The 13,012-nt window shown below is 38.9% G+C and overlaps 1 protein-coding gene across 1 annotated transcript in view; it reads right to left on the reverse strand.

Moving 5' to 3' along the window:
* Positions 1-13,012, reverse strand: part of PCSK5 (proprotein convertase subtilisin/kexin type 5) — a 264,877-nt gene that overhangs the window by 50,818 nt on the left and 201,047 nt on the right. The window contains exon 21 of the mRNA XM_075725783.1: positions 864-966. Within this exon, the coding sequence (XP_075581898.1) occupies positions 864-966 (103 nt within the window). The remainder of the gene's footprint in view (positions 1-863; positions 967-13,012) is intronic.

Below are 13,012 nucleotides of genomic sequence, written 5' to 3' on the forward strand. Positions count from 1 at the left end.
CATTTCTGATGTAACACACCTTAATTCAATACTGTTTCCTCAGTTATGAATTTGTTTAGAGTCCACTGGTCCTGGTGTGTCGTTTATTGGCATAGTCATATTATAGCTATTTGCAGGGTAAATTGCAGGATTGCTTGGGGATTTTTTCTATGCCTTACAGAACCTGACTGATTCTGATTTCATACCAGTGTAAATATCAGCTGCCTACAATGCAGTCCAGCACAACAGAACCAGACCTTTGGGTGTGAGAATAAAGCTACTGGTAGGACATGAGTTTAAAACCAGTAGACTCCTGGATTAGGTGCAAGATGACCCAAACACAAGCATCTGATCTGCAATGTCCTGTGGAAAAGCTTCATTCTAGTCCTGTTCACTCCTCATGGCAGGTTAGAAAAATCAGCCTGACTTAAAATGCCTCAGTGAGGGGACAGACGATATTTAGGTGCCATGAATACCTCCTGAATTATCTGATTGCTAGCCTCAGTGTCCATATTCATGCCTTGTGCCAAACTCCATCACTGTGTACAACTACAGATCCCCTAGACTCTTGTTGTTAAATTTGTCACTGTTGTGATTCTAACAATTACAATTTTGAAAGAATGACAATGAAAGAAAGACTATTTCACATAGTAAAAGAAATTTTTCTCTATCTGTGGGAATCATCTGGCTAAACATCAACTGCTTGTGTAGCCAGCTGTCTTGTTCACATAACACTTTGTTTTCTCAGTTGCCCTGGTTTTGTTTGCCCTAGTCATTGCTTGCTTCTTCAGTCGATTCTGCAAGCTAGTGCTAAAGACCATACAGCCACTTCTCCAGATGATGATGCGATGTCTTTGTGCTGCACTGTGCTAGGAGACAATTACCTTGTGAGTGGGCAGCTGATGCAGCTGTCTGGCTCAGGTCCAATGCACTTCTGACAGGATGCTTCACACAACTGACATTCTTGGGAATCATCAAGATATTCCCCTGGTAGAGAAACATTTATTTCAGATCAACATCTCACATTAAAAAAAAACATGCACCAAGCCAGCTTAGAAAATGTAATGAGTAAAAGGAATTAGATCTGTTTTGAGTTACCGAAATGAACACATTTCCCTGTGGTGTCAGGAAAACAAGTACCGGCTCCCTTGGGGAACCAGGATACTCAGAATTAATAGTTTCTAGTCCTTATTTATTTATTTATTTATTTATTTTTATTTTCCATGTGAATCTGACAGACAGCGATTCTTGTTGTTCAGGTTAAAGCTATTTCTTTTGCATCAGTTGAAATAATGAGACTCTAAGATTCACCATGGAGAGTTACATCAAAACCAGTGCTACCTAGGAGTGTTCATTACCTAATGTCCTTTGGTGCAGCTGCAATGTGCTCCTGATTGCAAGCTGGAGCATAAAGAGTGTGCTTTCATGGGTATGTGATGTGGGAAGAAGGACTTGAATAAGCTTCCATTAGTCAGAGACATGTTGGTTCTCCCCAGACCTATAGCTATAACATCTTTTGTCCACCTCCCAGGCCACTGCTGGACAACTCCACACCTAAAAGACCTAGCCTCTCATTTAGGCTGAGTGAAAATTTGGTGCCCAAGTGCCTATTTGGACTTGGGGGAAAAAAAAAAAAAAAGTATTATATGAATTGTTGCCTTAAAACTGAGATAAAATATAACCACTTCCAGATCATGAATGCACTAGTACTACTGCACTGAAGTGTAAAGTTTGCCTCTTTATTTACTTAATATTAATTAAAATATTGATACAAACTGGTAAGCTGTATGCTTCATAACTCTCAGAGCAGAGATATTAATTTGGTAATAGCATGAATACTGTATCTATGTGCAGCATCGTGTGGGGACAGTAAATCAGTTTATCAAGCAGTTTTATAAAGCTCAAGATTATGTCTTTTATGTGCATTTGTTATGGGAAAATTTATTCCAACTGAGTCTATATATTTGAGAGAATTAACTGTTCCTTCATTCTTAAGTAATAGAAGAGGTTGGACAGAGTCCTATATAATACATAAACCCTGCAGTTTCTATGGATACTTCAATATGGAAAACTCTTTCCACTTGCATTGTACTTATTATGCTAAGGAGATGGGAACAGTATAGTTATAAAGGCATACCAACTGGAACATCCAGCCAATTGTGGGCCAAAGCTGAGGTACCCAAAATGTAGGTAAAGATACAATTTTCATTTTGTAAAGGTTTGTGTGTCTCCTGAAGAAAGGAAAACGGTAAAAGACAAGCCAAAAGCCAGTGACAAAGCCATATAAAACACAAAGACAGTGCTCTTCAGAGGCTGGTCCGGGATCAGTGCTAACTGGGAAGAAGTTCAGAACTGGGAGCAAATGAACAGTCTCTTGATAACATCAGGGAAACAGAAATCTGTGTATGCATAGACATTCAGACATTTTTATAGCTCTCATTATCCAAAGAACGTTTTGTGTATATATATATATATTTACATGCATTTATGTAATTCCACACGTGTCCATGCAGGCTAAAACTTGAATCGTGTAAATTGACATAATTCCATGGAAGTGCTGTAGCTTTTCTGAACTGCAACACTGTATCTTGTATGATAGACTACTTTATAAAGGACTAATGATAAAAATATTATAAATTGTATAACTGTTTGACATAGGATTCAGCAGGATTCTGAATTTTTCCAGACATCACTGAGATAAAATGTTGTGTTGATGAATAACTGTCACAATCCTTTCTAGAAAAAAAGACTGTGGCCTGCTGTCCAGTAGATTATCAGGCCATTGGCAGATTTGCTTAATGTAGGCCTCTTGAGTCTTTCCAATATGTATTCAGAGGGTATAACATAGAATCCCATGACCTCAAATGCTTTATAAGTTTCTAAAATACAACTTGATACTTATACACACACACACACACACACACGTATTTGGACAATACACAGCCATGAAGAAATGCACTATCTAGAAAGTCTTCCTATTGCAGCTCTGGTGGCTCAGTGCTTTATACTACTGGCTTTACATCACTGGGAAAACTGTCAGGGCAACTGTTAGGTTATTAAATAATTGCTTCTCTGAAACATCAAAGAAACAACAGTTTTGTGATATGTGTTAGAAAAACTTTTTGTTTCTCCAGTCCTTCACTTTATTTGTCCCCACTGCCTATATGCTTATCCATTGGACCTGAGCTACTAATTCATACACCTTGGCTACGCCCACTCAAATCCTTCCCGCATGGCAGAAGTGCTTAGTTTTAAAAGGTTTTTGTTATTTCTTTGTTATGCCTTTCATTGGAAGTGCTGTAATTCATTTCAGCTGTGCTGGAATAGTGCCAAGAAGACCAGTTCTCTGTTTTATCCTCTGAGCTGAAGCATTTTAAAGCATAGTATTATAAGAATGTGCACCAGAAAATACTTACATATTAGGCCCTCTGAATTGAAAGTCACATCTAGAGCTGTAGATCTGCCACTAAATGTTAATGAAATAGTTTTTAGTGTATATTCAAAGAGTTAACACTGAAATGCAGCTTTAAAGAAGACTTTTAAACTATTCCACAGGGCAGTTTAACTGCTTGCCAGAGTTCCTTGTGGGCAATATATTTCTTTACAAATGTCGCTAGATAAATACTAGTTACCAAAGCCTCAACCCTCTTCTTTTTTTTCTTTCTTCTGCATTAAAATTCTTTATCTGTCCAACATATGTAGCAGGGGAAAACTCTTAAAAATGTATCTCAGCTATGCCTTCAATCAGGCAACACTTGCCAGTTACTTTGGATCATCCTATATTTAACCTTCATTTATTTCTCAATTCTGTTACCCTGTCTCCTTGTTTAAAAACATTTGTCACCTTGTTTAAAAAAAAAAAGAACTGAAGGTATTATAGGATAAGGCTATGTTAGCAGGTATAATGCCTCATAATGGGAAGATTTCATGTATAATTTTTGTGTCCCTAGTTAGAAATGCTTAATTCCACATCAGGTTGCAGGCTGTGCCTTTAACTGCACACAAGAGCCTACGCTTACACTGAGTACCTATCAGTCGATATGATGCATTTTAAAATGAGGTAGGGACTATTATCTCCCATTAAGGAGGCAGAAAAACTGAGTTGCAGTAAGATCATCAAGTTAGGGTGTAACAGCAGACTAGAACCTGTCCCTCCTGAGTCCCAGACTAGAGCACTGTCAAAGTGGCCAGGTTGTTGCCATGTGTTTGCATGAGCAGTATGAAGCATACAACCCTTGTCACTATTTCTCTCCTGCTTTCCAAAAGCTGTGCCATTCATTGACAGCACACAGTGCTTCAGGAGACCAGTTAGATGAGTGTGTAAACATGCTTGGAAGTTATGCCTGGAGATATACAGTTTTATGTCATAAATGAATCTTCCTCTTGTAGCCCCCTCATGAGACTTAGTCACTGCAAGTCATGGGTTACTTCCCCACTTTTCTTAATCAAAACATCACTTTATCTAATTTTAAATGTTCATTGGTTATCTTCTATAGCATTGTCCCAATGGCTTTTCTTTATAATCAACGAAAAAATGACCTTATTTCCTCTCTTTTGCTTGTTCACTTTCACGGGAACCTGGATATGGATGTTCTACTTAGGCTTTTTTATGCAGTCTTATGGGTTACAAAGGTTTTGCAGAGCAGATAAGGAAACATTGATCAGAATTGTTTTTCATCAATCAGCAGTGAGAACCAAGAGGATTCGGTCTTAGGGAGCAGTTTGCTTTTTCCATGTGCAGCCTTGATACATTTTATTTTGGCTGGCTCGCGGGATCAGCTCCTTGAGTTTTGCTGAAGAAATATTTAGCCATAAAGCTTAAGTCCATAAGGAACTTAGAGTAACCTGCATATAACAAGCCATTAAAATTCACCCCGAGGATTCCTCTTAAAGTTACCCCTCTGTTTAGCCCAAAGCCTTAATGTTTGATAGATTACAGCTCCCTGAAAGAAATCCTATCTTCATCTTGAAAACGTTAAGACATGGAGATTACAGCATTTCCTTTCCCCCCAAATTTTGGGCAGTCATACAAAATTTGAGCCTGGTTTCCAATTATTTGTCTAGCTTCAGTTTTCAGCTTCCTGCTAATTATTCTTCCCCACTCAGTCATTTCACACAATGACCAAATTTGTATCTCCCTGTTTGGATGTGCAGAAGGGACAGAGAAGATATCCTTCATGGGCAAAACTTCGGGGCCCTATGATTTGAGGTGATGAGGGGGATTCAAGACTGGAAGTCTTCTTTTCAAAAGTGCTCTTGGCAGTGATGAACCAGAAGGCTGAAATTAGGATGTTGATTCCTAAGTCACTGAAATCCCACCTGGTGTCAAGGGACAAAGCAGAACCTTGAAAAGGGCTGAACATCTTTTACCTGAAGAGCGGTGTGTGGAGCTGAGTGTGATATAATTATTTTAGGATGAAAGGCCCTTTTGTTACAGGATTAGCTGAGATCACACAGAGCCTCATGTTAGCTTTAATCGTGACAGGCAGGAGAGAGGCAACTGCCTTTATCAACTCCACTATCTTACACAGCCCTCTATTCTTTTCCCTGCAGAATAAAAATATTTATATTAGCCAAAGCTGCCCTTTTTGCTGACACAAAGGGATTTCCCCCCCACTCTTCATTCTGTGTATTTCTTCCCTCATTTCTATGTAGTATTTATACAATGGTTGTTAGAAACCCGTTGAAGAGGCAGACCCCTCAGGGGTACTGAGCGGGCATAAATAGACTCCAGAAAGAAATTTTTTTACCTTTGAAAAATCAGCTTTAAACCTACCTGCATTTGTACTAATAATATGCATGCCTGGAAGTAAAAGCTGGCTGGGATCAGGGTTTCTCCCTTGCCTGTGTAAGCACAAAGGTCAGAGCCTGGCAAGGTTTTCTGCTGCTCACACGGAGCCTGAAATTTGACAACCCCATGAGAAAGTGGGAAGGGGAATAGAGCAATCCTGATCTGTATTGCTAACGCTTTGTTCTGTACCCTTCTCACTTCTTGAAGGAGGAGGAAATACTATGACACTTTCAAAATTTTAGACTGACAATGGAAAAAAATCTGTTTAGCCTCTCCATTTCTGGAGCTTCCTAGCTGGAAATTTTTCTGTCTGATCTTGTCAAGCTTCCTATTTTTTGTGAAGCTCAGTAGCTGGGAATTTCCTAAAGGGCAGTGGAATGGAGACATCTGAATCTCACTGAAAGTTATCTCATTGTGCTGATAGTACTGCTTTGGAAACCCAGGTGGTTTCCTGTGAAATATGTAAAAGAAAGGTGGAAGCTGACTGTATGCATTGAGTAAAGCTGGTGTTATTTGCATCTGGAGCACATTAAAGATAGGATCTTTCAAGGCCAGAAGAAAACAAATGTCATACTCCAGAGGCATCTATGGTAGCACGGCATCTCTCTCCTATGTTATACAGCAAGGGGTATGTAATTTGTGTATGTGGGGCCTTCCCTGTCCACAGGATTTCTGCAGTCTCACTTGGATAGACATAAACCTGAAATGGGAAGAGCTGGATGTCTCAGGGCAGTGTTTCAGTGGTGTCATCCATCTTAAACAGAGAGACCCCTGCACAGAGTGTTTGTACTGGAGATGTCCAACTTAATCAGGATGTGAACACAGATCTGCTGATCTGCTGATAACTGGACAGATTTCAGCAGGCAAACTATTGCCCTGACAAGATATAAGAACATAGATTCATACTGCTAATCAAATACAATTTCTGTTTAATTTGTGGGGCTGAATACATATTAAAGCCTGAAAGAAATCTGCCAAAAAGATACAAGATTATCTCCTTGGAAGTAAGGAGCAGACCAAATTAAGTCTTCTAATGAGAGGTGTAAAGGAGTAGATTTTATTCCCATCTGTACCTCTTCAGCCAACTCAATACCCTTACATTGGTGATCTCCCCTTGCTTGTCTCCACTATAAGCATTTCAGGAATAGCCAAGGTAATCACGTTTGATGATTACCCTGTAAAGCATAGTCCAGGATGCTCCCTTTAACGATCACACATTCCCTGCTGAGGGTGTAGAAACAGGCAAATGATACAGCCCTTCTAATTCAGATATAGCTGGAGAAAGGCTTTGTGGCATGCTTTGGCTATGGGAGCTCTTTGAACCCTCCTTGCAGCCTTGGGATTGAAAGCATTCAGGGAGGCTGTACTAGAGGCAGATCCAGCAAGAGCAGCATTTACACAACTTCAGTTCAGTATGGCATTGCACAGAATGGCACAGTAGCATGGTCACAGGCACCATGGCTGACGGCAATGCGATCCATGGGGACTGGCAACAGGTGCTAAACTTTCTTTCCAATACACATCTCAAAGAACATCTGTAGGCATCAGGAGCAGGGCAGTGGGCAGGCCAAGGACAATTGTAAATGGAAAAGATATGCAGTATGATCTGAATTGTAACTAACACACTAGTCATGCTCCAGTGAACATTCAGTGCTATTATTGAGTTTGCATGATGGAGCCATTAATTCTCCTTGGGTGAATAAATATCCACCACTGCCCAATGTTCTAGTTTCTCTGCCCCCCAGGCTGATTGGAAAAATGGGTACTTAATCAGCTCATTGCATAACACCATAAAGCAAAGATGTCTACTGTGTTTTGTGACAGGACAGTATTTTTTGCTTTGAAAAGTGATGTTGTTTTCCCAGAAGACTTTCAACAAATCCGTCCCCCAAACACTAAGAAACAGTGATAAATAAATAATTGTACAAGGGGCATTCTTCTAAGCTGTGCCTTGCCCATCTTTGGCAGCAAATGCATGAGCTGCTTATAAAAGATGTAACAAAACTCAGCCTTTGGTGTGGCACTCAGAGGCAGCATTTGTTGCGTACTGGAATTGTTTTTTCTAAATGCTCAGAGCCTTCTCACCACAACATGCTTTCCTTTGACTACATTTCCCATGCTAGAAGTGAAAATTGGCTCCATTTTTATGCAATAAACATTGCTTTCTAATCCAGAAGGAAGTCCTTCCAGGATCATTTCAATCATAATGTGACTGTTAAAATATAATTCTGTGGTGGTGTCTGCTACCCTTGCACAGTGGGTGAACATTACTACAATCTCTCTGGCTTTATCCTGAGGATTTCAGAACAGTTTCCCTAGTAAGACTCAATGTTACTGTGCTCTGAGATTTCACAGAAATGTCCCAGGACTTCAATAGATCTGTATTCTCTTTGCTTATCAGCATGGAACTGATGGTGGAAATGCAGGTGTTGGTTGCACTTCCACTGGTTGGCTGCAATCCTAAGGTTCAGAGCCTTAGTCTGTTCTCAAGGACAGTGTGTTGCTGCCCACAATTCTTTAGTCCTTGCTAATGAGGAGGATTTAAGCCCCAATACACTCTCACGACAGATGGTAGTAAATAATCAGATAATAAATTTCATAAAAAATTGAAATCCCCCAAGATAGTTTAAGCAAGAGAAATAAATAAAAATTGTGCCAAACAGAAATCAGTTTTTCCCTGCTAAACAAAATGTTCATCAAAAATACATTTTCAACCTTTTTTTTCATGTATTGAAACTGCACATTCTGAACAAGCTCATGCAAGTTGTTGTTGGTATCAGTTTCTTTTTGATGAAAACTTGACTAGGATTTTTCTTTGTATGCTGTAAAACTTTTTTAATGCTTGCTTAAAATACTTTGCACAAACATCTAATGGCAGAACTTTTCTTGATTCATTCTGTACCAATGACATGACAATGGCATATCCAGTATAAATATAAGGCATGGTAATGGATCACAGACAAGTTATTGTTCCGCGAGTTGCACTGCAAATTGAAAGCTTTGACTCATACAAGCAGTTACTTAAATGTCTTTACAGGAATCATGAATTTATAACAGGCTTTCTTACAGTCATTCAGTTCATTAAATAATTTCATTAAAAAGTAGCAGATAGTTAGCTAAAGTGGCCACTCATACAGATAATGCTCACTCTGGTTGTGATGTGGCTATTAAGAGGATTAACTTGGTCATCACCAGTTGGAAGCTGTATTTAGTGATGGGTGAAATTGCTGTAGTCAGCTCTAGTATATCTGTATATAGGTTTACTCATCTTCAGGGCTCATACTGTCATACCTCTTATGATTACCTGACAATGTGGAACAAGCAGCAGCCCTGCTATTACACAATATATTCAGTAGCAGGGGTTGCTCAGAATTTCACAGGACATTGGAAAGTTGCAATCTCAACAGAGATTGGGGCAGTCTGTAAGATCTCATAGGAAATATTGATTAGAAAACAGTGTTCTCCACAGAGAGGGTGTTTGCAAAGCCTCCCCAGAATGAGGCAGGATGTGCCAGTGAGGATTGGTGTGTGGGTAGGCAGGGTCTAAGCCAAGAGCCACAGGAGCTACTGCTCAGAAGCATAAGGTTTCCACTGACATATCCTGGAAGGTATCTTATTTGCAGATCCCACAATACTGGTGTGTGGCTGAGGTGGAGAGCTGCAGCTAGAAAGGGAGTAAGGCTGTAAACCCAGTCAGAAAAAGAAGGACTTCTTCTATTATAAAATGATGCCCTCACACAACAGGCTTCTGCAGGGTGTTCTGCACGTCTGGGGCATGCTAAACTATTTTCTAGTTAAAAATAGTGTTAGCACATGTATGAGATATTTTTTTTTTGGACCAAAGCTGTTATTGTCTTTGAGACTTTTAGTAAAGAAGAGGTCTAGTTGGGTGTCCAATTTCCATTTAAATCAAGGATTGTGTAAGGATTCTCCTAAACAGACATGAACTGTCAAATACTTTACCATGGAAGTGACATGTCTTAACTAGAAGAGCATCTTCAATTTGCCATTGCTTTTTGACTTGTGATACAAATAAGGCAGAAATCTATGAACAGATTTGGACTGATGCCATCCACAGTCCTTTCAGACATGGAGAAAAATATCATTTTGTTCACGCTTATTAGCTTCTGATCTTCCTAAAATGGTCCATATCTGTTCTGCATGCCAACAACACAGTGTCAAATACTGAACACTCCAAACTATTCACCACTGAATCAGAGAGGGAGGATCAATCACCTAAGAAAACCCTGCAGCTGGGAACAAACTAGCTGCCTTCAACTGCAGTCCTGTTGCTGCAGTGATCCTCTTGTACAAGGACTAACTATAGTGCTGCTTACGAATTCTGCTTGCATCTGGCTGCTGCTATTAAGGCATCACAAATAAAAATGTTGGAAGAGTCTGAGCTGAAACCAGAAAGTACTGGTTTTCAGCCTAAAACTCAGTTTTATGCTCACTTGTCTGTGAGACTTCACAGCTCAACATACAGAGGTAAACTCTCTAGAGCAGACTTCTTTGGCCAGAGCTATAACAAACTTATTATCTCTCTTGTATATTTCCTACCCAAAGAAGATGAAATCTTGACAATAAAAGACACCATGACTGATTGAATTTCTCATGCCAGTTGGAAGATGAAGGTGGGGTGGGAGCTGACAGAAGCTCTTCATACAGTATTGGTGTAAGGATTAGGCCTACTTTTTTTGCAGGTGTGGTCTTACCAAACTACTGCTAAGAATGTGCCATCCCACATATGCTTGCTCCCAGGACTGAGATGGAAACTGTGAGAATGATGACCTAACTCCTTGCTTTGAAACCAAGTTGGTGGCAATGAGATGTTTAATGCTGAAAAGTGTTTTTTTTTTTTTCAGGAAATTCTTTACATGGCCTCAGTGAATGTGCTTAAAAAGTCACCTGAATATATGACTTCTTGGATAAGTTGCCACCGATCTCCACTCAGGTTGTAGGACTAAGTGGGAAATGAACAAGAGCATCAGCTAATGCCAGTGGAGGATCTTACCCTACAGGGATCACAGATGAGCCTACATGGAGCCCTTCTGATCTGCTGGCAAGGGCAGACAGCCTGTTCTCAAGTGGCAGTCTGGCATTGTGGTCTGAAGTGTACTGGATGTGAGTATTGGCATGTGAACAGACATCAATATCTCACTGTGCAAATGGCCACATATGACTGTGAAGATGAAAGATTAGTTCCTCCTAAACTGTCTGAGCCAATAGGTAGTTATGCATTTCACTTTTTAATCCTAAGCATGCAAGACAGGCTCGTCACAAACTCTTACAGGTCAGAGGAAGCTAATGTTGTTACCCACTAGGGTTCAGACATGGCTGTACTGCTACTACACAAAAGGTGTCCTCCACAGAAACCAGACATTTCTGCAATCATAAATTCCATCACATAAAACAAAAAACACCCACTTTAAAAGTAAACACCCTTACCCTCCCAATTTGTTTCCATGACTTGTGTGTGGTGTCTAAGTGCTCTACACCATAAAGCTGCCTGTGCCCTTAACAAAGGTATTTTACATACAGATCATCAACATGTTTTTCCAGACCAAAAGAACAGGAATTCAGGTTAATTTAATAGAAAAAATAAAATATGGAATAACATTGATTTTGGCCAATATCAGTTACAACAGAACTACCCTATTTTACAAATAACAACTGAACATTTTACACATGTACAGTATTTTTTCAGTAAAAATGAATTTGGATATAACAATGTGTCAGTTTTTTTAAAGAAAACAAAGATATTAATTTCTTCTCTATAATAGTGTTAGAGACATTTGTAAGTATCCAAACAAATTCTTTACAATCCATTACATAATTAAATCTCAATTATGAATATATATTTATATATAATATATATATAATATTAACTTAAACTTTGAAAGCATTATGTTCTAGTTAAACATGTTATACTGAGAAATGAGGCAGTAACAGACTAGTAGTTAAACTAGCACAAACTGAATTCTTTTAGATTTTAATGTTTATCAGGAAATTTGTGATGGGCACCAAAGGAGCTTGACTGGCTCCCTGTCACACCGAACCAGGTTGTAATAATTTATCTGCTCTCTGCTACAGGTGGCACATTACCTCTATAGGTTTGTACCCATTTGTTTGTAAAACTTCCACAATAATTTTTGATCCTCTTTATTTTCTAACATTTACATGATTAAACACCTGCAATCCATTTTCTATTTATGTTTCCTGGAAAGATAACTAAGAAAGACACTGTGCACATTTTAAGTATTATCCCCTGAAAACAGTATCTTTGAAGTTCAATTTTCTGTTTTCTGCTAAATGACTGTCTTTTGAACAGTAATCTAAGTAAAACTGATGTACTGGCAGCCATGTGCGTGGGTAAAGAGAGAAAGGCAGGAGCCGCTTCTCTCGCCACCCAGGATGGTTTTACAGTGAGGTAACTCCATTGGCCTCAGCAAGACTATTCCTGCTGAAATTTCTATTGTGAGCAGTTAAAAGCAGATTCAGGCCTATCACGACATGATTGTTACACCAAGAGAAACATTGATTTATTGCCCTATATGTATTGCCCTACATTCCTGGAGATGTATTTGGCATAACTATAAATCCAGTCCTGTAAACACATTCTGTCGCATATAGTCACACTGACATTTATGTATGGGCACTATGAAATAGCTCCACATATATGTATGATAATATCCCCATTTTTGTGAAAGTTACAAGACAACAATAATTTATGAATACTTATTACATGTTAGCAATGTTTTCTGACTTCCGAGCGTATACATTACTCTCGCTTATGCAAACCAAGAGAAGTAGTATCTTTTGAATTTGTTCACTACAGGAACAAGGTTTTTTTTTAAAGTTTATTTGAAATAGCTTTGACAATTTAAAAAAATAAAATAAAAATCCTAGCATATCTGTTAATAAGCTAGCTGTCTAAAAATGAAATCTATATGACCAAAACCACATTTTGGGCAAACATATATACATACTGCATGTGATACAAAAAACAGCACACAGCAGAGGAAGTAAGAAAGAAATGTGTGCAGAAATGTTCACTTTTCTTTTTTTAAATACTGTTACAAAAGGGGCAGAACTTAGTCCTGCAGCTAATGATATTTCTGATCCCCTCAGGAACTCAAGTTCCCCCTGTCAATACACATAGCACAAAAAAGACTAATGCAAACATTTTTGTATTGTTTAGTTTTAATCCATGTAAACTTGTGTTGTATTCTTGAAACACTC

This window comes from Pelecanus crispus, chromosome Z, assembly GCF_030463565.1.
Source record: "Pelecanus crispus isolate bPelCri1 chromosome Z, bPelCri1.pri, whole genome shotgun sequence".
In the NCBI taxonomy this organism is placed as follows: Eukaryota; Metazoa; Chordata; class Aves; order Pelecaniformes; family Pelecanidae; genus Pelecanus; species Pelecanus crispus.